This window comes from Leptodactylus fuscus, chromosome 6 (assembly GCF_031893055.1).
Source record: "Leptodactylus fuscus isolate aLepFus1 chromosome 6, aLepFus1.hap2, whole genome shotgun sequence".
Taxonomy (NCBI): Eukaryota; Metazoa; Chordata; class Amphibia; order Anura; family Leptodactylidae; genus Leptodactylus; species Leptodactylus fuscus.
In genome coordinates, this window is record NC_134270.1 from 118,390,916 (window position 1) to 118,418,251 (window position 27,336).

The window sequence follows — 27,336 nt, forward strand, 5'->3', positions numbered from 1 at the left end:
TGGAATCCTCCTCAAAATCCTGACCAAAATACCCCGTGTGAACTCAGCCTTAAGGGTTGTGACATTTTGACATGGGGAATATACAGTTGTCAATTTATTTAGACATTTCCAATCAGAGTAACCAATGAAAAACATTCACAACGATGACCTGGAATAAGTTTGTGACTGGATTAACCAGAGATATCTCCTTACTCTGCTTTAAATATAATGGAATTGGATTTAGGCAGGAAAATCTCACTCCAGTATTGTTGTGTTAGAGATTTCTTATTGAACATGTTGTATGTTATTTTTTCATACACTATTGTTGGTGCATAGTTTACAGTGTTTTTGGAATTTCTCACAGTTCCTGTTTCCAGTCGGCGTCTCTTTCCTGTAATTGATGCCATCTTTACCCCACCTTGACCAATTTCTATGACCTCTCACTTGGCCAGCCAGTGCTTTAAGAGATAACCTGTAAACCGCCATCTACAGACTGGTCTCTCTGTCTGCAAATTGGTCATAGTCCATCGATGTTGCCAGGCTTAAAGGCCCATGGTTCTGACAGTGGAGAGATATAGGTACTGGAACTTAACGGCACCGATATCTCCAGCACCAGGGAAGGCGACCAATTCAGTGCAATGTCAACTTTCTAGCTGTATATTATACTGCACATCCATGAGGAAGTGAAGGGTCTTCTTTTAGTCCCTGTAATTTAAAGGTGGCCTGAATAGACAATCTCCTTAAGGAGACATAATACTCCTTATAAGTAACCAATAAATGAAAAAAATTGAAGAGTCCATTTGTTGGGTTTATTTCTAGGATTTCTTTCCTTCTTGGATGAACCTGCTTCCTGCCCCATTAAAACATGATGTAAACAATAACCAAGTTCTTGAACATGTTTAATGATGCGTCCCACTTAAAGACGTTGCTTTCTTATTAGTCAACCAATGTTTCATTAATTCAACTGTAAAAAGTGTCTTCTTCCCTCATAAATTCCTTCCGAGAAACACTGCAAATTGAGCAAACAGCTGGGACAAACCTTGAACTGTTTTCACTACATGAGCACCACAGGCCACCAAACAAGAGTCTTCACAGACAAGGGGGAAGAATGGCCACCCAAGGACTGCTTGAGGGAACATTTACAGGGCTTTGCTGACAATGTGCAAGAATGGACAAAGGTTAAACCTTTGGATTGTTGATGTTTTAGGGCAGCACACATTGTATTCCGCATTAAGCTGTATACTAAGCTTCTTAGCAAGATCTTGATTCAGGCAGGCGCTTAGGGATTGACAAGTGGAATCTGGACATTCTTCACAATCCAGTTATCATTTTGTTTTATTACACCGACTTCATATGCATTGGTAGCAGGCAAATAAAGATACTGCATATTTCTAAAATACATCTCAAACATTGTACTGTTAGGGTGCATTCACACTGAGTAAACGCTAGCTTATTCTGAACGTAAAACACGTTCAGAATAAGCGGCGTCTAAAGCAGCTCCATTCATCTCTATGGGAGCGGGGATACGAGCGCTCCCCATAGAAATGAATGGTCTGCTTCTTTCACTCCGTGCAGTCCCATTGAAGTGAATGGGGAGTGCCGGCGTGTACGCTCCGGCATGAGCAGAGCTTGCCGTATACGCCGGCACTCCCCATTCACTTCAATGGGACTGCACGGAGTGAAAGAAGCAGCCCATTCATTTCTATGGGGAGCGCTCGTATCCCCGCTCCCATAGAAATGAATGGAGCTGCTTTAGACGCCGCTTATTCTGAACGTGTTTTACGTTCAGAATAAGCTAGCGTTTACTCAGTGTGAATTCACCCTTAATGTAACTAAACCAGAACTGGACAGTTTTCAGGACGGAGGTCACCAATGCATCTAGAAATTTTCCTCTGGCCACTAACCTCCGGCTGTTTTCTGTTGATGCCAGTGGCTCATCTGGTCACTAGAAACTGGCTCCAGGAGTGGTTGAGTTGGCTTCGAACATTTACCTAGAATTACTTTATTCTCATGGAGGAATTGGTGGCCTCTGTAATGGCTCAGAGGACAATCGCATATGTGTTTTTCCAGAATGAGTTATCACCTCTTGATCTCTACTTTGAGACATGTAGGTTAACCGTATTTTTTTTTTCCTTTTTTAATTCTTAATCCTGTAGACCAGACCAACAGGCTGACATAACTTATTACTTCTATATGTGGAGAGTTAGTAGGCCATTGAACCATGTCATATGATTTATTGCACATGTTCTTTGATATGGTGTGCGTTCTACATATTCATCTGGAGGATCTGTGATGCTGCTTCTATAGAAGGATCAGGATGTATATCTTGGGGAACTAGAACTTGACAAGGAAAAGACTCACAGTCTGTTAGTGCTGCCTGCGGCAAAAGATATCATGTCTATAGGCACACATGTTAAAGTAGATTGGGTAGGAGATCTGTATGGTCCTCTCATCCATACTACTCTTCCCCATACTCCTTACCATTCGCTTGCCTATGTTTACTGACGCTTACTTTCTCTGGCTTGCCATGTGGTTTCCCAGGTGTCTCCCACTTTGGTTTGTGTTTTCACTCTGTAAACAGTTTGTAAGAAAGGAGACGCTCTGTGGTCTGCTTGAAAACATTGGCCAAATACACAAACTGAGTCATGTACTTGTAAAGGGGAGGGGGGGGGGGGGGACAACTTTTGCAAGTAAGAGAATTGCTATGCTGTCCCCTGACCATTTAGGTTAGGTAATATTTAGACAACAGGGACAAAGTGACATTGTCTCTTGCAGCATGTCTGTCTCATCAGATGGGGCTGAATGATTAACTGTAATATTTATAGGAGATACGTCAGATTAGGACACAAGACAAGTCATCATATCTACAATTGACCAAAGACCTAAAGATAACACATTGCTACTGTCCATCAGATTGTGCGTATAGTAAATACATCTAATAGGATTTTAGTGCTCAGGTCTGAACAGTTATAAAAGGTGTTAAAGTATATGTGATGAACTAGGTTCCCTCTGATCTTATGTGTTGGTACTCCATTGTGTACATTTTGTGGACACTGGAGGGAGGGCGTTTTGGAAGGAATAACTATGTACATTGCAGTGTATGCAGGGAATGGAAGAGGGATAAATAGAACAACATACAATTTGTTTGAGCATTAAAGCTTTTTCATTTTATGTAACTATAAGTGTGTAGGTCCATTCAGTGACTGGTAGGTATCATGTGTTTCTGACATCCGTTTATGTCTGTACTGCTCCGATATTGTCAGTCCATTAGAGATGTGGATTATAAGGTCAGCACAGAATGGTTGGATATACTGCATATCTGCACATAGACCTTGTGGGCAAACAACCTGCTGCAACCTTAGAGAAAAATTACATGAAAAACTGTATGATAATTTACAATTGATATTGGACAGATACCTGCCCGTAATGGAATACCTGGAGGGACACGAGGTGCTTTATGACTGACATGACCTTTTTGCCTTGTTGTCTGCAGCTCTCTCAGATGATGAAGATGTGAACACCATGCTTGTGGGTACTCAGCTCTGGAAGATTAAGCCAGGATGGCGTCAGCAGAGACTATACAGGCTTGAATCTGATGGGATGACCATCTGGTACGATAGCAAAGCGAAAAAGGCGCGTTCCAAGCAGATCTGTGAGTACCTGTCCACCAATGCTAAATTTTGGAATCACTGTCATATTCTACCATGATTTCTGAAAGTGCTTGCTCCCCACAAGAGGGAGCTCTGCATACTTACTTGTATTAAGAAGCAGACAGAATGTTGTCTGATAAAATATGTCTATGCAGACGGTTTGGAGCACTGTGTCAGAAACACAAAGCTCTGATCACTATAATGGTATGTTGGGAAATGAATTAACTGAGGGTTTTGGGTGTAAACATAAAGCAGTGATATAAAGTAGATATAGACTAACTTTAAAGTACCTAAATATCCTCCAATACTGTAGCTGATATTGGACAGCCAATACAATGGCATATAATGTCTCAAGCAGATGGTAAATGGACTTGGACAATGACAGTTATTTTTTGAGGTGTATGTAAGGTCTTAGTATACCACAGAGGTAACTTCTGCATCTGCTATCAGGCCCATCAGAGACTGCACATAAGCAAAGGCAATAGCCAGAGTTCTGCCATCCTCCACTCCCACTAAGGTTAGGGGATCCATTGTGCTGTCTGTACGACCTGGACATTATAGGTTAATTCAACAGAGATTGGTAACATTTGCCAGTGTTTAGCTATATAACAGAATAGTTTTACTGTCTGTGTACCTCTTTACATTTGCTGCATTTCTTCAGTTTGTGCTTGATTTAATTTCACTGTGTTTCTTTGTTCCGATATATCAATGTGTTTCACTTCACAGTCTCTGTTCTGCACATTGAGTCTGTACGCGAAGGGCGGCAATCAGAGGGGCTTCGAAGAAATGGCCGGCGATTCCCAGAGAGCTGCTGCTTCAGTATTTCCTTCATGGGAAGGAGAAGAAACTTGGACCTGGCTGCATCCACTGAACAAGAAGCCCGTAGCTGGGTGCAAGGCCTGCGCAAACTCATGGAGAGAGTGGTGGCAATGAGCCAGAGTGAGAAGCTAGTTCAATATCCTTATGCAAAAACATGGTAGCCATGAAGTGGAAACATCACTGTTGCCACCAGAATGTCTTAGCCTGCTACAGTACTGACTTCTAACTCTTTATTTGTCAAGTCTTGTGTACTATAGTGAGTCTTGTTCATAACTTCCATTCTTATTTCAACCATGCACCCTCCTTTTCTCAGCCAAGTCCTATCTACTATACACTTCTGTTCTGTCCTTATATTGGTTGTATGGGAACCCCCTTTTTCTCTTTGAGTTCTGTTATACTCACCTATGGCACCCCACTCTGTTGAACCTACTTTTGCTATGCCAACTTCACTTTACTAAGTCTTGCTTATGGGTCCTCTCGTTCTTATTCTTATGTCCTCTTGAGTCTTCTCTATGGAGACTTCTTCATAATAACTCCCATTATCTAGCAACTAATCCTTATATTGTCTTTTTTTGCCCTGTAAGATTATTGAATGGGCAGCCTTTTCAGCAGTTTCATATATGGCAGCATTGCTATACTTTAAACATAGAATTCTCAATGCTGGAGTCAGTTCGTGGTGAAGTCACACAGGCTTGTTTTATTCTCTCAAATCCATATTGTCTTTGAATTGTCTTCCTTGACTGAGCTGCATTTGGATCCGGGATTATCTGCATCAGGCAGACAGAGATGGGGATGAGAAGATGAATTTCCAAGAAGTGAAGAGCATGCTGAGGATGATAAACATTGATTTGAACGACATGTATGCCTACACTCTCTTCAAGGTGACATCATTATATCTGTAACTATATAATTGGTCAGGGCAACCTAGAGTAATGGTCGGGAGTGGTATTGACATTTATTAAAAAAAATATGCATTTTATGACAAATCTGGTAGTTTTTCAGGCTGCCATAGCATGCTGGGAGCTGTAGTTAGGGAAAGATGAGTTGGCAGTCTGCGAGTACTTCCCCCAGCACAGAGTTTCTCAGTTGGCTCAGAGACTGTTCTAAGACACTATTTAACCTTATATAATCATGTACCAGGGTGTAGTGTGGCTGCCCATCATAACTAAGCATGCCAACTATACATATACTCCTCCAATGTGAAAGTGGTAGGGCAGAGCTTGTGGCACTTCATGAGTTACTGCTCCAAGAGCAGGAGTTGTCAGATATCCCCTTAATAGCATTGCAGAGCTTTGCAATGAAGCTGTCTGTGGTTGCTGGCGAAATTCACAGTGCCCGAGTGGCAAACACCCAATGGTTGTGTGAGCCCCTGCCAACAGTGAGTGTCCTGAACATTGCATACACTCTGCTCTTTTATATTAACTCTTCATGACTCTGTGGGCAGAATAATTTTATGTTCTATTAATATTATATGTTATATTAAAAGCAATATGATATATTGACATTTTCTAAATGCTGGTAAAACATCACATTTCAGAAGTATATAAAGTGTCAAAGTATAACTTTTATAACAAACATTTCTCCCAGAATAGAAATAAATTAAAACCTGTAGTAAACCAAAAAACAAGTCTGGCTGGTTATGCAGTAATACAAGAGCACGAATATGTGATTCGCTAACTAGACGGATGTGTTTTCAGGAATCTGGGTTGGTTCACACAGCTTCTTCTGTCAAGCTGCAAAAAAAAAAAAAAAAAAAAAACACTTTAAGGCTAAGGCTCCACTGGGCAGAAACGCAGCACTAAAGCACGTTTCTGCTGCAGCCAAATCGCGGCGTTTCTGGCCAGTGGGGCCCCGGCCTAAAAAGCAGCTCTGTTTTTGTAGCATTTGTTTAATTTCAACATATTGAGGCATCCTATTGATTTCAATGGTATTTGTAGCTTTTTTTTCTATTTTGACATTAGTGGCAGGGCAGGATGCCTCTAGTCAAAAAAAGGAGGTAGCTGTCTCCTAATGTGGTAATTTTCAGGTGTTTTTTAGACTGAGACTCCAATTATGCGGAAACTCAGCTTTTTTTTGCTGTAGGTTTTGTTGTCTTTTTTGAGTCCAAGCCAGGAGTGGGTTGAGCAGAAGGTAGAAATATAACAACTTCCTACATATTTCCCATTCCTTTTGTAGCCATTATTGGCTTTGGCTCAAAAAATGCAGAAAATCTGTAACACAAAAAGTTGCATTTCCACAACATAGCAGCTCAGGGTGGGTTCACACCTGCACCCGGTCTCCACTTTCGGTTCTCTGTCTGCCGCCGAGAGAAACTGCACAGGAGACGGAAACCCGGCGGTCAGTTTTCAAACCCTTTCACTTGAAGGGGTTTGCAAAGTGACCGCTCTTGAGCATTTTCTGTGTCTCCGCGGTGAAACTATTTTTTAATCAGACACAAAGTTGGACATGCAGGACTTTGTATCCAGTTAAAAAAAACGGTTTCGCTGCGGAGACCAGAAGACGCTCATGGGTGGTCACTTTGCAAATCCATTCAAGTGAATGGGTTTGAAAACTGACCACAGGGTTTCCGTCTCCTGTTCAGTTTAAAAACCGAAAGAAAAGACTGGGCGTAGGTGTGAACCAGCCCTCAGCCTTTTAAGCTGCTTTTGCAGTTGTTTTTGAGGCATCTACAAAAGCATCCACCACAGGTTGAGAGCAACGGACATAAAATGATAGATGCAAATAGGTGTCCTTCTGCATTCACCCCAATAAGAAGCATGACAGAAGCTTTCTTACGACATGTTTTTTACTTTTCTGACAAAAGAAAAAGTTGTGCATGCAGAACTTTATATTCCATAGTAAAAGCAAACAAACATGACAGAAGACATTGACTGTCAATTTTTTTTTTTTTTTTACATTACAGTCAATGGGAGACGGAGGAGGCTTTGTGTCCGTTACTCTGAAACAGTTAATGTCTGTTGATGGTCTTATGGTCCATATAAGAACTGTCATTGCAGACTTTTTTGCATCCATATTGCCACTCTGTCTTGGGGATTGTGTGGAGAAGCATGTGTGCTATGTAGACAGTATGGGACACATTTATGAAAATATTGTAAAGAAAAACAGTCTTTGGTTTTTTTTATATTAGCCTACAACTGTGCAGCTTTTGCCTTTAAGAACACTATAAAAAATCACTTTGTTGGTTTGTTGCTATGTGCAACGCAAATAGTTTTTGTTTGGCATACTTTTGTAAGTCACTTCCTTTGTCTGTAGAATGACTGCATGGAAGTGCACGTGCGCACACACAATTCTATACAAGGCACTTCCTTCCTCGATGCATTGGGGTATATAGGGCTCACCGCTATAATTCATTCTGAGAGGCCACTCTACTTTTACATGCAATTATTATCTCTCTCATTTGCAAATTCCTAAAACGTTTCCATAGATCTTTTTTTTTTTTTTATATATACTTTATTTTGAACAAGGTTTTTCCATTTTCCATACAAAAACAGTAATAACAATGAAGAAACATGTTTCCATAGATCTTTTTGTCAGTAGTAACCTGTTGCATAGTCCTTGCTTTGGACTGTTTATGTCCTTAGGGTCCCTGTCAGTAGTCTGAGAACTGGCTCTGGCCTTGGACTAAGACATTGTGAGCAGCAGGCCTAAGGTAGCAGGAAGATGCTGTAAGACGATTGGAGCCCCATAGCAATTTTGAGTATGTGGGGCCCAGGGAGGGCGGGTACTGGCCGGCATGTCTATGCACCTAGATGTTATTTCATTCACCCAATGTCTATATGTAATCATTTCCTGGGTAGCTAACATAAGCTACCCAGTTTATTGTATATTGCCAACCTGTATGCAGTGCAGTGAGTGTACTGTGTTGTATACTTCTCATGCAGGGGCCCATCGTGGCTCAGGGGCCACTGGGGAATACACCTGGACTCCTGTGGGTTAGTCTCAGTCTGGTTCCTTCCACCTTGGCCCTAGGATCAAGTTGACATGGAAATTCCCGGAAACAGCTTTTCTAATGCCTTGTATGAATTTGCATTGAATCATGGGATGTTTGTATATATTCTTATACAATCCAGTTAGAATCTAGACATCATTACAATATGATTGTGATGTTTCAGAACCTACAACTTTCAACACTTGCCCATATTGAGACTATTGAGGATAAATTTACACCTATCTTTAGGAAGTTCCATCCACCATTATCCTTATGGTCAGCAATGTTTATCAGGACACTGCTGCATACATATAGATGTGGTGGTACCTGGTACTGCAGCCCAGACTTGTCCATTCTCTTAAATGATTCAGTTACAATGCCAGTCACAGTCATACCAGTTACTTTAGAGCTATGTCTTGATAAACAAAGGTCAGGGGATAGTAAGACTCTTCGAGGAGTGGGCACCTTTTCAGATGTCTGGAGACTTACAAAGCCATTTTCGCTCCACTAGGGGATTATGGGGAATATGCAAATCTGTTTCCCAGTATGTAATTAGGAAAACAGTGCCTCTGTACACTGTCCTAAGAGGCAGTGTACAGAGATTGATAAACAATGAGATACATGGCTTATAGATACTTTATCATTTAAAAGTCCATGTGTAACATTATTCTGTTTCCTTCTGTTTACAGAAATGTGATCGCTCCAACACAGACACTCTGGAGGACTGTGAGATAGAAGAGTTCTGCACTCAGCTCATGCAGCGGCCGGAGCTGGAGGAGATATTTCACCGTTATTCTGGTGAGGACAGGGTACTATCTGCAGAGGAACTACAAGAATTCCTGCAGCATCAAGGAGAAGAGGCGACTCTGGAGAGGGCGCAGAGCATAATCCACAAATTTGAGCTGAATGAGAAAGGTAATGGTAAACTTTATTTACATTAACACCACATTACACAAGGTAGACTCGGGGAAAATATTTATTCAAAGAATTTCTTATGTAGGTCATCGTATGGAAATATTTGCCCCTGAGACAGCCCTTCTGAAATTGTATTTAATCCATACTGATGATTATTAAAAGAACTTTACCCCCAATGTATACCACTGGCTTCCAGATTGGGCTCTGCCACAAATGTTGGGTCAGTAGAGGTCTGATCACTTGAACCCCGACTGATTCTCAGAATGTTCTTTTGCCCATTTCTGTAATCTCGCCTAGAGAAAGAGAGGGATTGGCTAGCCCACCTATTCTTAGGATTGGTTGAAGTTAATATGATATTCCATTAATGTCTTATCAGAGGAGGTTCAACCTCTGGGACGTGGGAAACTTTTTAATGACAGGGATCATATTGCATTGCATAGGGAAAATTGTTCCCATTATGGCAAATTCTTACATAGCCGGACAATTCTGTTAAAGGGGTTGTCAATGGAGAAAGTGAAATAGAAGCTGGTATGGACGCCAACCCTGTAATAAAGAGTATTTAAGCTGTTTCAAGGGATCCTACATCGGGAACCTCCCTCTATGATGTTTAAGTCTACATGCCAACTATGGCTGCCACACCTTCGCTAATTTAAGTAAATTGGGTCTCATGGGGTGGTGTGACTGCGATTTCTAGTCACAAAAAGATCAAGCTTGTAACAAGCCCTGCACTTTGGTGAGTTCAGTCTTCTGCTTATGGAAGTAAGAAAGAGTGATTCTACTCAATGACAACAAGAAGGTATCTTATAGTTAAAACCCAACATCAATATATTAGAAAGTTGCCACTCAATGCACAATGAACAAGCTGTGTTTCTAGGCCCTTCATCTTAACTGGCCTGAAAACCCCTTTAGGCAAGGGCTAAACAACAATTTAGGCCACAACTCAAGTTGTAACCAAAGATTGCCATGTCATCCTGAAATTCCTTCACTTATGTTAATGAGTGGAGTTGTATTATGATCACTAGCATGGGCATGACATTGCGTCAAATGTTGCTTGACATTTTTGAGATTAGTAGTTGTGGTTGCAGCACACCAATGGTTGCAATATGACTCCGTTCACTAACATTGGTGAAGGAATCCCAGGACGATCTTTGGTCATGCAATGGGAGTTGTGGCCAAAGTCACTGTGTAGCCCCAGCTTTTATGTGTTTAGCTTGAAGTTGAGGTAAAGCCATGTGGGTGCAGCCAAATACAAAGTCCTTCTAAGTTTCTATTGGATTATAAAACAACTTTTTCCATTCATAAAACTTTCATTTTACATGGAAATAAAGGTCATGATCACATGAAGACTCCACTCCAGGGTCCCTCTGTACTTTCTTAGATCTTACATACTGGGCCTATATTACTTAGCAGCGCCTTTTAGCACTTAGCCTCAGAAATCTAGATTTTTATCTCATATTGAAGTGTTAAAAGGACCTAAAAATAGTGAGACAAAAAAAAAAAAAAAAAGAATCTGGAAAATGGTTTCCCACCAAGAAAGATGGGGGGATGGATTAAAATGGCCTCCACTGCAGGCAGAACAGTGCAGCTGCATAAGTCCCACAACTTTTCACAAACTTTCCATACACTAGCACTGGAAAGGAGAGAAATAAGGAAGTGTATGGCCCATACATACATATATACACATATCTGTTATGGGTTAGGGAAGTGGAGCATATCATGGATAGTCTTTTTTATTTTTATGAATTGAAATATCTTTTAAATTAATTTTTCCATTATTGCTAATTTCTGACAGTTGAGGCCCTGAAGGTATTGTTTGATATCATTCATGTGCATGGGGGAGGGCAAACAAAGAAACTAACATCCCTGTCTAAACCGGTCAAAATGTGTAGTGTGCTAAAGGTTACCATTTCTGTAGATGAATGATGTAGGAGGAAAGGCGTGTGTTGTCTCTTTCTCAAGTTTTATCTTCTGTTGTGTGAACTAAAGTCTGACATGGTGTAGTAAACCTGTTCTCCTTGATCTGCCAGTTCATACACTAAATTCACATATACACACCCAGCAGCAGAACTAGTCATGTAGGTTTAACCGCACTCTCTATCATCCCATGGGACCTCATAGAAAAATCTGTGCTGGTGCTTTACTCTACCATGGCCACCTTTAAAGCACAACTAAACATTCCGACAACTTTAGATTTTTTGGTAGCATTTGTGTTATTAATATATGTTATAATATACTTGTTGGCTCTTTTCTGTGAAATCCTGCATCTTTTTATTCTTTTCTGCTGTTTCTGCTTCTCACTGAGTAAGGCGACATCCACAGGACTGGAATAGGAACTGTCCCTTGGTTGGCTCACGGTCCCAAACATGGAACCATGAAAATACACAGTTGTATGTATGGGGCCATAGAAATGAATAGCTCAGTGTATTAGCTAACTAATTAGCTAACTAACTAACTAACTAACACACTGACGTGTGCACGATGCCTGTGTGTGGAGTAGGGGCTGTGTAAAATGTAGAGAAAATGAGGGGAGGGGGAGGGTCACTTCAAACCATTATATCCCAGCGTTAGAAAACGTAAACACTGACTTCCTGCGACACTTCTTCGCGGCAGCCAGAGCTGTCATCCCCAGACACTGGCACACTCTTGCCTCCCCCTCCTTGTAGGAATGGCTCTATTCCTTCACATCAGGTGGATGGGGACTCTGTGGCAGTAGACTCTGCCCACCCTTCTAAGTTTAATGCTCTCTGGTGGCTGTGGGTGAAGTTCCATTAGTCAGCAGATTTTCTGGACTTATTCTCTTGAGTCTACAATTCATGTTTTTGGCATAACTCTGAGTTTGCACTGTTCATCTGATATCTTCTTCCCCTGCCTGTGATCTCTTGTCTTTATGTGTTTTGTCAATGTTTCCCCTCGAAGGCATGGGCACCTCCATGTGGTCCTATACATCTATTCTTGGGCCTTTCCACACTTGCCTACTTTGTTGCTATTGTTCTATATGAGACCATTGTTATGGTCTTACTGGTGGATGCACCTTTTTGGACTACCATGCTTTTTTGGCCTTAGGTCCTGGCACACTATTGCTTTATGTGTTATGCTTCACTGTTATCTTGTTCTATATTTTTTGAAAATCTTAATAAAACTCAATTACGGTAAACATAAAACTTAAACACTTGCCTTTGGTGTCATCTGAATAGATTCTCTTCTTTTATATGTAACTAAGGTTGCAGTGCAGTGCTATCTATATTTCCAAGATATCACTGATTGAGAACACAGTCGGGATATTTATATGCAGCTGTATAATACATATGATATAAATTTCCTAATCTCCTTGTTTATATATATATAACATACTGAAATTTCCCCACTGTGGGACTATTAAAGGATTATCTTATCTTATCTTATATGACGCCAAAAACAAGGTTTCTCTGTTTTATAACTTCGGAGATAAAACTGTCTGAAAGGACCCTCCCCCACCCTAATTTTCTCTACAATGTACTGCAAGCCTGTACTCCATACCGCCATACACAATTACTCAGTGAGATGCAACAGCAGCGCTGAAGAAAGAAGCAAGGGAAAGAATAAAAAGAACCAGGATTTCACAGAAAGGAGGCAAAATTTGTTAATAAAGTATATTACAGAATTTATTAACGACAAAAGCTGCCAGAAAATCAAAAGTTGTCTGAAAGTTTAGTTGCGCTTTAAGAAGCAAATTTAGAACCTGAAAAGTGTATAAATCATTTGGTCTCCTTTACACACAGGGATAATGGACATAAGGATTTTACAGTATAGATAATAATGCACACAGTGCAGAGATAATAAACTCAGTGATGTCACAGATCAGGGATAATATAACAGTGATATCACATTACCAAGATAATGCACACAGTGATGTCACAGTACAGAGATACAGTAAAAATAATGATGTTACATGCAGTTATTTTGATGCCCCAGTAAAGTAATGTCCACAATGTGTCCACAATGTCCCCTAGATCTCAGTGGACGTGGTCCCCTTAGTTGTTGCGGTGTATAGCAACTGTTATTCTGCTACCTTGGCACTTATGTCTATCTCTCTCGCTCTCTTTCTCGCCGGGCCCTTTTACCTGTGCATGGGTTGACAGATTTTCTATTATATTAGCTTTGCTAATCAAGTCAATCAAGTGTCAGGACACTCACGTATAGGGACTGGTATCTGCCTTTGCTCTTGTCCTGCCCTACAATAAATAGACTGGGTTGGGTAGAGGTATGCAGTAGATTCTACTACATTCAAACCCTCGCCAGCAAATTTCTGTCATGTTTGGATCCTTTAATGACTCGAATTTCTTGACTTTTTCATGTAGCCAAACAACATGGCCTGATGATGCAAGAAGGATTTATGATGTACTTACTGTCAGCTGAAGGTGATATCTTCAACCAGAAACATAGAAAGGTATATCAGGAAATGACCCAGTCGCTGTGCCACTACTTCATATCTTGCTCTCACAACACCTATCTGACCAATCACCAGCTTGTTGGAACAAGTAGCACTGAGTCCTATATTAGGTAAGACAAATGTTCATGGGGGTTCATACAAGTTACTTTGGCCAATCAACCTGTACGTCAGAGTACAGAAACAACAAGGTCAAATGATACCCCTCCTGGGTTGGTGGAGTCCACACGAAATTAAGGCATCATGCTCACCCAAAAGTTATTTCTCAATGCACAGTTTTTAATTTGCAAAATAATCATATTCCACTTAAGTAAGGGGTAGAATACCCCGAAACACTGCTTGGCTTTGTGTGATGGTTGTTTTGCAAATAAAGAACTGTGCGTTGAGAAATAACTTTTGGGTGAGCGCGTTGCCTTAAGTTTGTTTGGACTCCACAACCCAGGAGGGGTACCATTTGGTCGTGTTGATCTTCCAATTTACTTTATCTGCTTTCGGGACACCCATATGCCTTGTCTCCATATAAAGATTTCTACTGGAGTTCGTATCTTCATTCATTGCTTTACTACAAACCTCTCAAGATCACCCTTTTTTTTTTTTTTTAAAGATGTTTCTGTATTACATTAACCTAACCTAAATGTGAAACAGCTGGATTCTGGATTTCAGGAAGTCTCTCGGGGTGCATTCTGTCTCTGATGTCTGTAACTATTTGCAGCCATGTCTCATAAAACAAGGAGTTGTCATGTCCGCTTGTCTATCTCCACCCTATTGTGGGGAGATTATCGCCCCTCTAGTGGCACTCCTGGAGAACAGCTGTCTATATGACACCCATTGCTCATTAAAACCACAGAAAACATAATTATTATGTGGGATAAATAAAGAGACTTAGAAACAACTAACAAGGTCAAAGGTAAAATTTTTAGAATGTGCTTCATTCCACAAAAGTTTGTTAACCCTTCATTTACCAACTTGGGTCCAAATATTATGAATGTGTTGGCTTATTGTGAGGCCTGGACAATATTATGATATCAAAATTATAAGTAAGAGTTGGTTGTAGTAGAGTAACGATCTGCAGTCAGCTGGAGATGGCTGGGGCCCCAGACTACCATGATAGCAGTAGGGAAAAGCCTGTTTCCCTGACCGCTATATATATTATTGTTAATGGAAAAAGGGCTCAGTGACTTCCCAATAAATGCCAGCGGAGGTGACTAGAAATAAGAAATACTTATATATTCACCTCTCCTGGGTTTCTGACAGTCCTCCGCATCCTCTCCGGGCTCTTCTGGCCTGTGACTGAGGCATAATGAATTCAGTGTACCCCTCGTGAGAAGATGCTGAAGAGAGGATGCCCAGGAGAGGTGAAATAAGGTGAGTATAAGTGTTTGTTATTTTTAATTACTTCATCTGGGCCTCTACTTAACATACTCTGGGTCTGTGGCGACCCCTTAGTATAATAATAGCACCAAACCGAGCTAAACCTCACAAATCAAATTTCTTGGGCTTCATCTGAAGAGGCTCTACGGGGGCTTTTTGGGAGCATTTTATACCGTGTGGGGCCACTGTAGGGAGCATACTATATTGTGTGGGGACCATATTGGTTGCTACGCTATAGGAAATTTTTTAGTTTTTAGAACATTTACACATTGTACCGATATAAACGATTTGTATCTGACATATTCCTTTCTATAGAGGATGCTTTCCTGTTGTTCCTTGTCTGTGTTGGTCTGGACAGGCCTATGGAAGAACGGGATGGGCAACATGGTATAATCCAGGGGAATGATTCTCTAAAACACTGACATGTATGAACATGTACAGTATGTTAATGGATGTATACCTTTGCAGCACATGTTGGCTTTACCTTGGAAAACATGCAGTATCTCTACAGAAACATTATTATGTTAAGATGATACAGAGGGCACAATTTTTGACCCACATAATAACACATTTACAAGAAAGAGGTTTCCAAAATTAGTGCTCACTGTGTGTCATACAGGCACCAGGCATGATATGGATATGCTAAAGACAGTAGTTCAGCTTCTGGTTGACTTCAAATGTCATATGGTTGCCCATAAACAGCACAAGTTGGGTTCATAAAAAGTTTTGTTTTTTGTTTTTTTCATTTTTCTATGGTACATAGACTTTAAGGCTAAGGCCCCATGGGACAATACACAGCACTAAAGCGCTGCTGGAAAAACCACGATGGGAATGCATTGTGGTTTTTCCTGCAGCACTTTGAACAGAAAGTGCTTTCTGTTACCATTATATCTACGGGAAAACCACCAGCAATTCCATAGATATAATTGACATGCTACGATTTCCAAAACCAAGCCGTTTTTGGAAATCGCAGCATGTCCATGCAACGGTTTTTAAACGCAAAGTGGGCATGGGATTGTTGTCAGACTCCCTTTAATGGAAAAATCCTGCCAAAACTGACATTTCAACTTAGATTACATGAAACCCCAGACTCATCTCTCTGTCTCAAAGTGGTCAATGTTTGGTCAAAGAAGCTGATTCGGGGTGTTCTTCTGTAATTCTAACATCATAGAGATCTGCTTTAGCATTGATAAAGAAACACATTGGTCATCAGTGATACAATGTAGCGTCTCTAGTTTCCTTTTGATCCCTTTTGGTACTTTTAGTCCTGTAATTATACAACCTGGCAGGCAGTAATTTAGCAAAATCGGCAGGAGATCATATATTTACCAATACAAAGGTCCATATTAAAATGATGAAACTTATTAGTCTTAAAATATTATGAAATGTTGACTGTACATGCAAAACTCCTTGTAGCAGCATATGGACCTCAACATTGTGCTTGTAGTTTGGATATTAAAGTGCTTTTTCCAATTACAGGGCGTTCATGGAGGGCTGCCGTTGTGTGGAGCTGGACTGCTGGGAAGGAACGGGCGGAGAACCTGTGATTTACCATGGTCACACTCTCACTTCCAAGATATTGTTTAAGGATGTCATCGCCACCATAAAGCACTATGCATTCAAAGTAAGTAATCGACAGGTCTTATGTGTGGAGTGTGGATTGCTACAGCAGAGAATGTATGGTCAATGGGGTCTGTGCATGCTAAAATCATGGCCATATAATACCGGTCTTTTGGATCTCAAGGTAAATCCAAATAACAGCCCACCATTAGGTTTCGCACTGCTTTAATGCTGCCATTATTTCTACATGGGGCACAGTTTGCTACGAGTGGCAGCTGTCCTATCAGGTAACAATCTGAGTTGTCATGAATTTTCATCTCAACTGTTGCCACCGCATTACAGAGTACATTATGGTGATGAACATCATACCCTTGTTATGTATGACAATTTTAAGATTTGGAGAAAACCAACTTTGAAGCCTTATGTAAAAGGAGAAGTTGGGACACTGGCTTCAGGCCTTTAATTCCTGGGAGCAATACTCTTGGCACCTATACCCCCACCATTTCCTGCCTGTACCACCCCATACTGTAGGATTGATTTCCCCATCAGCCATCCTTCTTCAGAAGTAACAGCATTTCTTCAGGGAGCTGAAAGCCCGCCCCCAGTGCACCGGTGTTATCACTGTGGTGTGCCCTGTAATGAGATGGTGGCAGTTAGATATGCTTTGGGGAGTTGGTAGACTCTGTTTAAAGGTGTAGCAGGCATTGGGGATCGAGTACAGTGATGCTCTCGTGTACCTAGATGTGGATGTGGTTATTTCGCCAGATGACTAGGTTTCAGAACTTTGAATATCTAGTGGCAACTGGGAAACAGGTTGAAGCATGAGGGTAAAATTTGGAAAAAGCATCATATTTTGTATTTTACCAAAGCAGTGCCTCTCCTGTCTATAACCCGTGTCTGGTATTGCAGCCCAGATATAGTCATTTGCATGGGGGTGAACTGTAATACCAGATACAGCCTATGTAAGCATATACAGGTGCCATATTTTTCCATTTTGACTCGCAGGTGGCGCCATCATATGCACTATAGGTAAAAGCAAGCAAGCTGAGGGGCCATTACTGTCCTATCATTGTATGTTCAAGAATTTTTGTTATTGTGCATGCCATTATTGAAAGCCATGCTGTGTTCTTGCTACTGTGACATATCACATGTGATGCGGTGTGTTTATTAATATATACTTATGTAATATAATAATTTTCTGCCTAGTAAACATTGTGTAATACTTTAGTTATGCCACCTCACCGCACTATAAGGTCATTACTAATACTCCTCCTGTTATACCAGTTTGTTATTCAGTTATCTCCTTGCCATTAGTTGTTAGGTATACATACCTGCCAGGAAGGAAACTACAGATACGATAGAGATGCTTGTCTAGCCTATTAACGTCTACGAGGAAAGACGTGCCACAGAAATTCCTGGATTATATCATAATATAATGAGAGAAATACATTGCATCCTATATGTTGTACAGTTTTCTGACACATAGGGATTACAGAGATGAAATAGAATCATATTCACTGCTTTGAAAGACATTTTATTGCATGTTGACTAGATAATCCATATAAGGCCGATCCTAAAATGTGGCCTTATTACATATGACACGTCTTTGTGTGATAGTGGGAATAGAACTGCAGGAAATCCCACCATTCCCAAAGCTTCTAATACCATCATTTTACATTACTGTGTGTAGTTTTAATTGCTATTCATGTTCTATATGACAGTATTCACCATATCCAGTCATCTTATCCATTGAGAATCACTGTGGGTTGGAACAGCAAGTCACAATGGCTTATCACCTACGGACCATCCTCGGGGACATGTTACTAACAAATCCACTAAAGGATGCAGACCCATCTAAACTACCATCACCAGAGGTGAGTCCTTACTTCTTTGTATCTTCTGCAGATCAGATTTGGATGGTTATTGGTCTTTTCAGGGTCATTTTTTGATATATTAATTACCGTTTTTGGGAAGTTTCTCCTTTTTATTTAATCATCCAGCTATATCTAGTACGCTGGAATACTACAGATTCCCATATACGTTAACAACTATCAACCAAACACTTGGTGAACTACAAACATATCTTCTACTGGCAGCTTAACCACTGGCAGTACGAAGGATTGGGCATGATAAAATTTAACATACCTTGGGGCCACACGCAGTGGTTAGCACTGCAGCCTTGCAGCACTGGAGTCCTGGTGTTCAAATCCCGCCAAGGGCAAAAAACCATCTGCAAGGAGTTTGTATGTTCTCCCCGTGTTTGCATGGATTTCCATCCCAAATTCCAAAAAAAGACATACTGATATGGGAAAATGTATATTGTGATCCCTATATGGGGCCCATAATCTAAATAAAAGAAAAAAAATCTAACATACTCTAAAAATCTAACATAAAATCTATCATCTATTTGGGGAAAGGCAGGTGACCCCCATACACATAAGATACTTGGTCCCTTATACTGGTTTAGCCAGCTTTTCACTTATTTGTATGGGGGCCATATTACTATTTTGTAGACTGTGCACCAATAATAAGCCCATGGTCTGAATAAGCACCCATGATCTCACTAAGATACTTGCCCATATATATATATATATATATATATATATATATATATATATATATATATATATATATATATATATATATGTATATAAACAGCTTCCTTATACATCATAATTTTCCTAGAATCCTTACTTGTATATTTATAACACTATGCAGATTTTATCTCCCCTATAGTATCATATGTCATCCAGCCTCCCATCTGACATTCTATTCCTGTGTCTCTTTTTGCATAAATATGCATCCTTCAGAAATTGTTTTTAAACTATTCCTGAGGAAGAGGCCCAGAGCCTCGAAAGCTTGTAATCTGTCATCATTTTAGTTAGCCATTAAAAAAGGTATCAACTACTGAAAACTCTCAAGTTTTTGTTTTATATTTCATATCCACTGGCTAACACGGTACAAAAATGTTTTTCCTTATCATATGTCTGGAATAGAAGATTGTGCTTTTATTTCTTAGGCTCTGAAGGGCAAAATCTTGGTGAAGTCAAAGAAGCTCAGTCAGCGCAAATGTTCAAGTGAAGAGGACACAACTAGGATGGTGAGTGCGGAGCCAGTGGGGAATCCTTATTATCATGATGGAATGGGGGCCACATGTTCATGATCAACGTGACAATGACCTATAAGATATTACATGTCCTTCATTCGTCACACAACATACTTGTTGCATTGGTCAATGTTCTGATTCTACATCAAATGCTGGTTATGGTCAAGTTTGTTGTAATGTGGAAAAGCAGAGGTATGATCAAAGATAATGGTCTTCAGCCATTGCCCTTCTCTTTCCATCCAGGACATTGCAAAGGAGCTCTCTGACCTGGTGATCTACTGTCAGTCAGTGGAGTATCGTGACCAGCCGGGGAACGTGTGTGAGATGAGCTCATTCAGTGAGGATAGGGTGCGCAGACTAATGAAGGAATCTGGTAAGTAGACAACACAGTACTGTATTTGGAATAGCGGTGAACGGCTTCAAAATGAAGTGGCCTTCTATCAAATTGATATGCCTTAGTCTGGCTGAACACATCAGATAATGTGATAATAAGAAATGCGCGTTGCATCTCTGACTGCTGACGCCTATCTCTCCCAACATCCCTGAGCACCTGCTGCGTCCTCCTATTCAAAATGGAGGAGAGGAGGAATCAGACTCCTCTGGTGACCACTTATCTCCCCTGAGAGCAAAAGGATCAGGCAAGTTGATATCTTACAACCTGATCCTTTTCCCCCTCAAAATGTGATATTGGAGGAGAGCCTGAAGGCCCCATACACAGTGTAGATGCTCGGCTGTTCTCGCCAAAATTGACAGGTTCAGTTCATATTCGTCCAAATATGACAATTCAGTAAATGAGACATTATTAATCACATTACTGAAAGAAAGGCCATATTTACCTGATGTTAGGTGAAGCATTGCAAACCATTACTTCTAATACCGGGTAAATATGGCTTTTCTTCCAATGATATCGTGCATGAGTATGACAAGCTTAAGAATTAACTGAAAAGATTTGCTTAATGTATCTGTTTTTGGGAAAGCTGAAAGTTCCTCTTAAGAAGTTTTCAGATGACTGTAATATAATAAATCAGCTTTTACAATTCCATTTGATGGCGGTAAAACCGAAACCCTAGACGTGCATTGGAAGTGTAATGGGGTAGTATATATGTTATAATAAAAACACCATGAACAAGACTGATACAGTGCTGTGTGCAGGGCCTGAGGGGGCCTAGAGAATTAATGTGCCATGCTTCATCCCCTCAAGAACCGCACGAGGCATAATATAGTGTATGAGTTTTGCCTGAAGTGATCCGCATCCGTGTTTGTCTTTCACAACTTGTGTGACAATCCATGTGGGACCTACAGTGCTACTCACTTTTCCTTCAAGTTTTCCCAGAAGCGTATGTAACTTAAGAAATCAATAAACAGATATACAATTGACTATCACATTTCTATTCTTGCAGGAAATACTTTAGTTCGCTACAATACCCGGCAACTCAGCCGCATTTACCCCGATGGATTGAGAGCCAACTCTTCCAACTTTAGCCCACAGGAGATGTGGAATGCGGGCTGCCAGCTTGGTAAGGTGTCTTACCCTGGTGTCTGTAATAGTGTTTACCCTGTGATCCTGTGTCCCCTTTTATTTACTGTACACTTTTCTTTTTATTTTTCAGTGGCTCTAAACTTCCAAACCCCTGGCCCAAAGATGGACCTAAACCGAGGACGTTTCCTGGACAATGGTGGCTGTGGATACGTCCTGAAACCAGAATTCTTGCGTAGAGGAGATACTCTTTTTAACCCAGAGGATGCCTGTAGTAGTATGAAGATTCTGAATGTCAAGGTGAACTGCTGGTTGTAGTCCCACCTTTAGGCTAAGGTCCCACAGGACGCGTTATGGTTCTTCCCGCAGTGCTTTAGACAGAAAGATCATAGAGTTCTCCTCCGCTGACTCTCTGTTACAATTATATCTATGGGGAAAATGCTGGCGTTTCTGTAGGTATAATTGACATACTGCGATGTCCAAAATGGCTCCAGTTCTGGAAATTGTGGTGTGTCCGCACCGTGGTTTTTACCGTAGAGTGGGCATGGGATTCGCTAGAATGCATCCACCTTGCCCTTACTGCAAATCGGGGCGTTTCCGTCCTGTGGGGCCCCGGCCTTATATTTTTATTATTTTATACATCTTTGACTAAGGGGGCATCAGACACTAGCTGTGTCCGTGACATTTTTCATTCATTTAAATGGAGATCGGGTGCGTTGTTTTGCACTCTGTGCCTGTCCTTAAGTGTCCATTCCTAAAGATGTCCGACTTTTCAAGCGGACAGAAAAAACATACATGTCAGGTTTTGCTCTCCGCTTGAAAAGTTGGACATCTTTAGGAGCGGACACTTAAGGACAGGCACAGAGTGCAAAACAACGCACCCGATCTCCATTTAAATGAATGAAAAATGTCCATGCAAGATTTTGAACAGACATTAGCAGCGGACACTACCTGTCGGACACTGACGGTAGTGTAAACGCTCCCTAAGAAGGAGAGCATTTGAAAACCTATACTGAAAATAGCACCAACCCTAATAAATATATCATTAAATTAATCTGCGCAGTTTGCTCTACGCAGAGATTTGTGTTACTCTAAATGGTCCTGTGCAGGTGAATATAAGAATATCTTATTACATTCTCCGACTATCAGAATGAATTACTTTTTATATAGAATTCTATGGGGGGGGGGGACTGCTGGAAATTAAACTCATATAATTGCAGATGGTAAACTTTGCTCCTCTTTATGGAGTCCTTGAGGATAAGACTCTAGCACTGCACAGAATGAAGTAATAAGTCAATTAACAGCCTTCTCCTCCCCCTCCCCTCGCCATAGAATTATCTGTGTGAGCAGGACTCTATGTGAATAAGCAGTCTGAGTGAAGATAAGGAGAAGGAGAGACTCCTAAGAAGTGGAGAAGGAGATATATTTCTTTAATAACATATAGTATAAAGTTTCATAAATTCAGCAGCACTATTAATGTATTAATTATTATTAATAATTGGAGCTATGCTTAAAATCTAATCTTGTTTTATGACTATTTATTGATGAATTTTATTTACTTATTTCTTCACAGATCATTTCAGCTCAGCAACTTCCTAAACTAAACCAGGAGAATCCAAACTCTATTGTGGACCCATTTGTACGAGTGGAGATTCACAGTGTAGGGAAGAAGAGGGAAAGTGAGACGAATTACATTCTAAATAATGGTGAGCACCCCCACACTGCATGTTATTAAGCTCGTGTGATATTTGACTGTGTTATATACATATGAGAAGAGATTTAAAGGGAATGTGCACCTTGTCACCAGATTAGTTTGAAAATTGTTCCAATGCATCCAAAAACAAATGAAGTAACTCTGGAAGTCTCCAATTGTATTGTATTTCCAGCTCCTATGCAAATGTGTCTAGAATACAAACTGTATATATGTATGTATCCTTTGCTACCATCAATCTGTTACCTACTTCATGCTAAACTGTGAAATGTATATCACTTAAAGACTACAAACGGAAGAGTGTTTCAGCAAGATCAGACAACTTAGAGGGTTTGTTTGTTGTCTCGTCCCAAGGATCTGCACAGGAGCTGAAAAGACACAACTCAGACTATGCAAGGTTTCCAATTTCCCATGTAAAATGCATTGGAACAGTAAAAAACTGCAATACAAAAAGTGAAATGAAACCTCACAGAAAATAGTTACCCAACTGGTTTAAACTTCAACTCTGTGTTAGGGACATCAAGGGGTCCTCATAATAGAGTATGTTGCAGAGTTCCAAATTAAATAACAGGCCTTAATAATTAAGCTACACCCATCCTTTAGGCCTGGTGAATCACAAAGACACACACACAGCTGATAGTGTATCAAGTGAGTTCTGAATTTAATGGTGCAAAAAGGTAGTTTAAATACAATACAGACAAAAGCAGGTTGGACTATTCTAATGACATGATTGGTTATAGAGTTACAACATAAGGTGTGGCACATGACTATTGGATAAGGCCTAATGTAATCTGCATCTCATTATTACTTTCCAAACTGGGATGACCTTTCTCATGAAATAAAGAAGAATTTTAAAATATTTATGTGTAAACCAACATCTTACACTAATTCTAGATGTATATATCACAGCAAGAGAGATAAGATTACATACTGGTCAGACCACTCTAGCCTTGGGCTAACGATCAATAGGTTATAGAACCTGTTTCTACACACACCTTCAAAGATGAGACCCTTACCACAAACAGATAAGGAGTTATAACCCATCCATTAACATTCCACACGCCTTATCCCCTAAAGGGGTCTCTTAGACTCTAAACAGACATGCTTATAAAGTTTATATATAAAAGATTACAAGATGGCTGACAAAATATAAGATGGAGGATGTGATCCTAACATCTGCTTCCATTCACTTGAATTAGGTGCAGAGCCGGTTGCAACTGGTTGTATACCTGGTATACACCTTCCGGGCTGATCGGTCCGTTGTTGGACCATAACCAATCTGATACTGATGACCTATCCTGTGCATACGTCATTAGTATCAAACTTTGCTAGGTCCCCTGGTCCATCATTACGAGCCCCTGCAACAGGTAAGTGATTCTACACTCTCCAGACTGCCCCTTTACGGCATCAGAGATTAATACTTCTCTGATTTCCAATAACAGCATCACTATTAATAATGATTGTTTATATAACACTAACATGTACCACAGTGCTGTATGAGTGGTGTGTCAACAAGTAAAGTGCATGCGTGGATTTATTTACTTCTCTAGTAATAGTGTTCAACAAGATTGGAAAAGCTAATAAAAATGATAAAGATATAAAATACAAAAACTCTTTAACAGGGTTTAACCCCATGTGGAACGAGACACTACAGTTGGAGGTGCCGTGCCCGGAGTTGGCTCTTGTCAGATTTGTGGTTGAAGATTACGACAAAGCATCCAGTAATGACTTTGTGGGACAATTCACTTTGCCATTTCCCAGCCTGAAACAAGGTAAGAGGGAAAGTAGTGGCTGCACATGATATGGATATTGTCCTGAGTATTGGGAACAGTATGGACGGATACCATCCATTTTTTTCTTCACGGACCCACAGATTTGCATTGATGTGATTAGTCAGTGATGTATCTGCACGTGGGGAAAATAAAACGGAAAGGTGTACATTTGTTTTATGGCCCCAATGGCCTTGAGAAAGAAATGGACGTATGAATGAATACATTCAAATAAGTGGATCCATATCCTGAAATATGGACTTGTGAATAACCCCTCTAGGACCAAGGTAGTAGATCAGACAGGTTGTTGTAAAGAGTTAATTTACTCCTTGGCCGTAACGCTAGTACATTTATAGCGCTGATACTGCTTTGTACAGTAGATGTATAGTATCCGAGACATCAGTTGCTGTTATTTTTACATTTCCTGTAAAGCTAAGGGTTAAAATAATATAACTCCTCCTGCAGCAGAACAAGTCTCCATATAATGTTAGAGGAAAAACGTAAAAGTTACGGTTTCTTAAAGTTATTTTTATGCTAAAAACTTAATCACGAAAATTTCTTAATCTTCAATGGGTTAAGGAACCCCTACTAAATAATTTTAATAAAAAGACATCGAGATGGCAGTTTTGCCCAACTGTTAACTACTTGCTGACCATTTACTATATACAGACTGACAGCTGTTTATTGCCGTCATTGCAGAAATAGCAGCTGCAGAAGTGGGGGTCGGCTGTCAGTGACAGCCAGAATCACCAGAGACAAGGAAGGTACGCTTTGTAACTGTCCCTGCCTTTCCAATTGCTATAATACATAGCACTCAATAAGGACTGTATATACAGCTATTGGAACTGCCATGATGCGACTTTTCCCTGACTCAGTAGTCATGTAATTTGCAGGGAGCTCAAGAGTTGTAGGATCTTCTGGGTCCTAGAGAACCCAGATCAGCTGTGCAGTAAGTGCAAGGAGGCTGCAATCCTCCTGTATCTGGAACTAATGTATCAGTCCCAGCTGAGCTTAGAAAAGCAACTGTTGCCATCTATAGCCATTAAAAAAGTCCATTATTCTACAGTGGGAAAGATTGTTCACAAGTGGAAAATATTCAAGACCACGGACAATCTTCCCAAGAGTGGACATTCCAGCACATTCAACCCAAAGTCAGACTCTGAAATGCAGAAATTGCAGAAAACCTAAAAGCTATATCTACGACTACAAGTCTCATCAAAGTTCATGACAGTACAATTCCAAAAAGATTGAACACATAGGGCGAGTTTGGAAGGGTCGCCAGGAGAAAGTCTCTTCTTTCTAAAAAGAACATAGCAGCACAGCTTAAGTTGGCAAAGTTGTATCTGAACAATTCACAAGACTTGCGGACAAATGTTGTTTGGACAGATGAGACCAAAATGGAGCTGGGGATATTGGTGTTAGTTTCGGCACTGATAGCTCTCCACTATCAGAAAGGTGGGCCTTCCAGCCTAGTGCCATGACAGTAGGCGGCTATAGAAGAGTACTGTCAGAGGGGTGGCATTCCTTACAGCTCAAAGATGACGCTAGGCTGCAAAGGCCTCCTTTCTGACAGTGGAGAGATATAATCGACGAAACCAATGGCACCGACATTTGCAGCACCTGGGCATAGATCTATAAACCTGAACAACAGACTGCCAAAACTTTTGTAGAGGTAGTAACACTTACGCTAGGTTCACTCCAACGTTTGAGGTTTCCATTTTTCGGGTCCACTTTGGGATCCAAAAAACAGACACCCAGTCCATTTAAAAAGCAGTTACCTGTGGAACCCACAGGCTTGCAGGATGTTTCTCTCCGCATTTTTCACGCAGATTCGAGGAAGGAATCCTAAAATGGAGTGCGAACGCTAGTGTGAAACCAACCTTATGGTTGATCAGTTAATAAAGAGCATTTGATTAGCAACACTTCGCAGCTACTTCCTTCCTATGGAAGCTCTAAGAATATACTTAATTTCTCACACTGCTTTTAGATTTTGGCCTAGTTCTTGTTAAACAAATAACACAGTGTAACAAGTCAAATGCTGTTCATCTGAGGTTGTAGTTACCGAATTTTAAGGATCAGATGTTATTTTATTTTGTCCTGATACATAAATCCTTAAAGGGATCCTATCACACAGACATGATTTTTTCTAAGTACCACGTCGGAATAGCCTTAAGAAAAGCTATTCGTCTCCAACCTTTCGTCGTCTTCTCCGCGCCACCGTTCGCCTACAATCCGGTTCTTGTCGGTATGCTAATGAGCTCTCTTGCAGCACTTGGGGCGTCCCCGGTGCTGCGAGAGAACTCTCTCCAGCGCCACCTCCTCTTCTTCAGCAGCGTCAACTTCAGCCTATTCTTCCGGCGGCGTTTTCTTACTTCTAGACCTCGGGCAGAGCAGACTGCGCATGCCCACAGGCTACGACAAAATGGCCGCTTGCACAGTATTGGAAGCAGCCATTTTCCAAAAGTAAGAAAACGGAAAGAAGAGGCTGAAGATGACGCTGCTGAAGAAGAGAAGGCGGCGCTGAAGAAAGTTCTCTCGCAGCATTGGGGATGCCCACAGTGCTGTCTGAGTGCTGGGGCCCGCCCCCAGTGCTGCTAGAGAGCTCATTAGCATACCGACAAGAAC

The 27,336-nt window shown here is 40.7% G+C and overlaps 1 protein-coding gene across 1 annotated transcript in view; it reads left to right on the plus strand.

Annotated features, from left to right (window-relative positions):
- PLCD3 (phospholipase C delta 3) overlaps window positions 1-27,336 on the plus strand; it is a 46,754-nt gene that overhangs the window by 16,684 nt on the left and 2,734 nt on the right. The window contains exons 2-14 of the mRNA XM_075277140.1: window positions 3,473-3,631; window positions 4,356-4,584; window positions 5,200-5,329; window positions 9,066-9,291; window positions 13,629-13,830; window positions 16,568-16,712; window positions 18,370-18,522; window positions 19,668-19,748; window positions 19,998-20,127; window positions 21,155-21,271; window positions 21,365-21,531; window positions 22,805-22,937; window positions 24,565-24,714. Of these exons, the coding sequence (XP_075133241.1) occupies window positions 3,473-3,631; window positions 4,356-4,584; window positions 5,200-5,329; window positions 9,066-9,291; window positions 13,629-13,830; window positions 16,568-16,712; window positions 18,370-18,522; window positions 19,668-19,748; window positions 19,998-20,127; window positions 21,155-21,271; window positions 21,365-21,531; window positions 22,805-22,937; window positions 24,565-24,714 (2,022 nt within the window). The remainder of the gene's footprint in view (window positions 1-3,472; window positions 3,632-4,355; window positions 4,585-5,199; window positions 5,330-9,065; window positions 9,292-13,628; window positions 13,831-16,567; window positions 16,713-18,369; window positions 18,523-19,667; window positions 19,749-19,997; window positions 20,128-21,154; window positions 21,272-21,364; window positions 21,532-22,804; window positions 22,938-24,564; window positions 24,715-27,336) is intronic.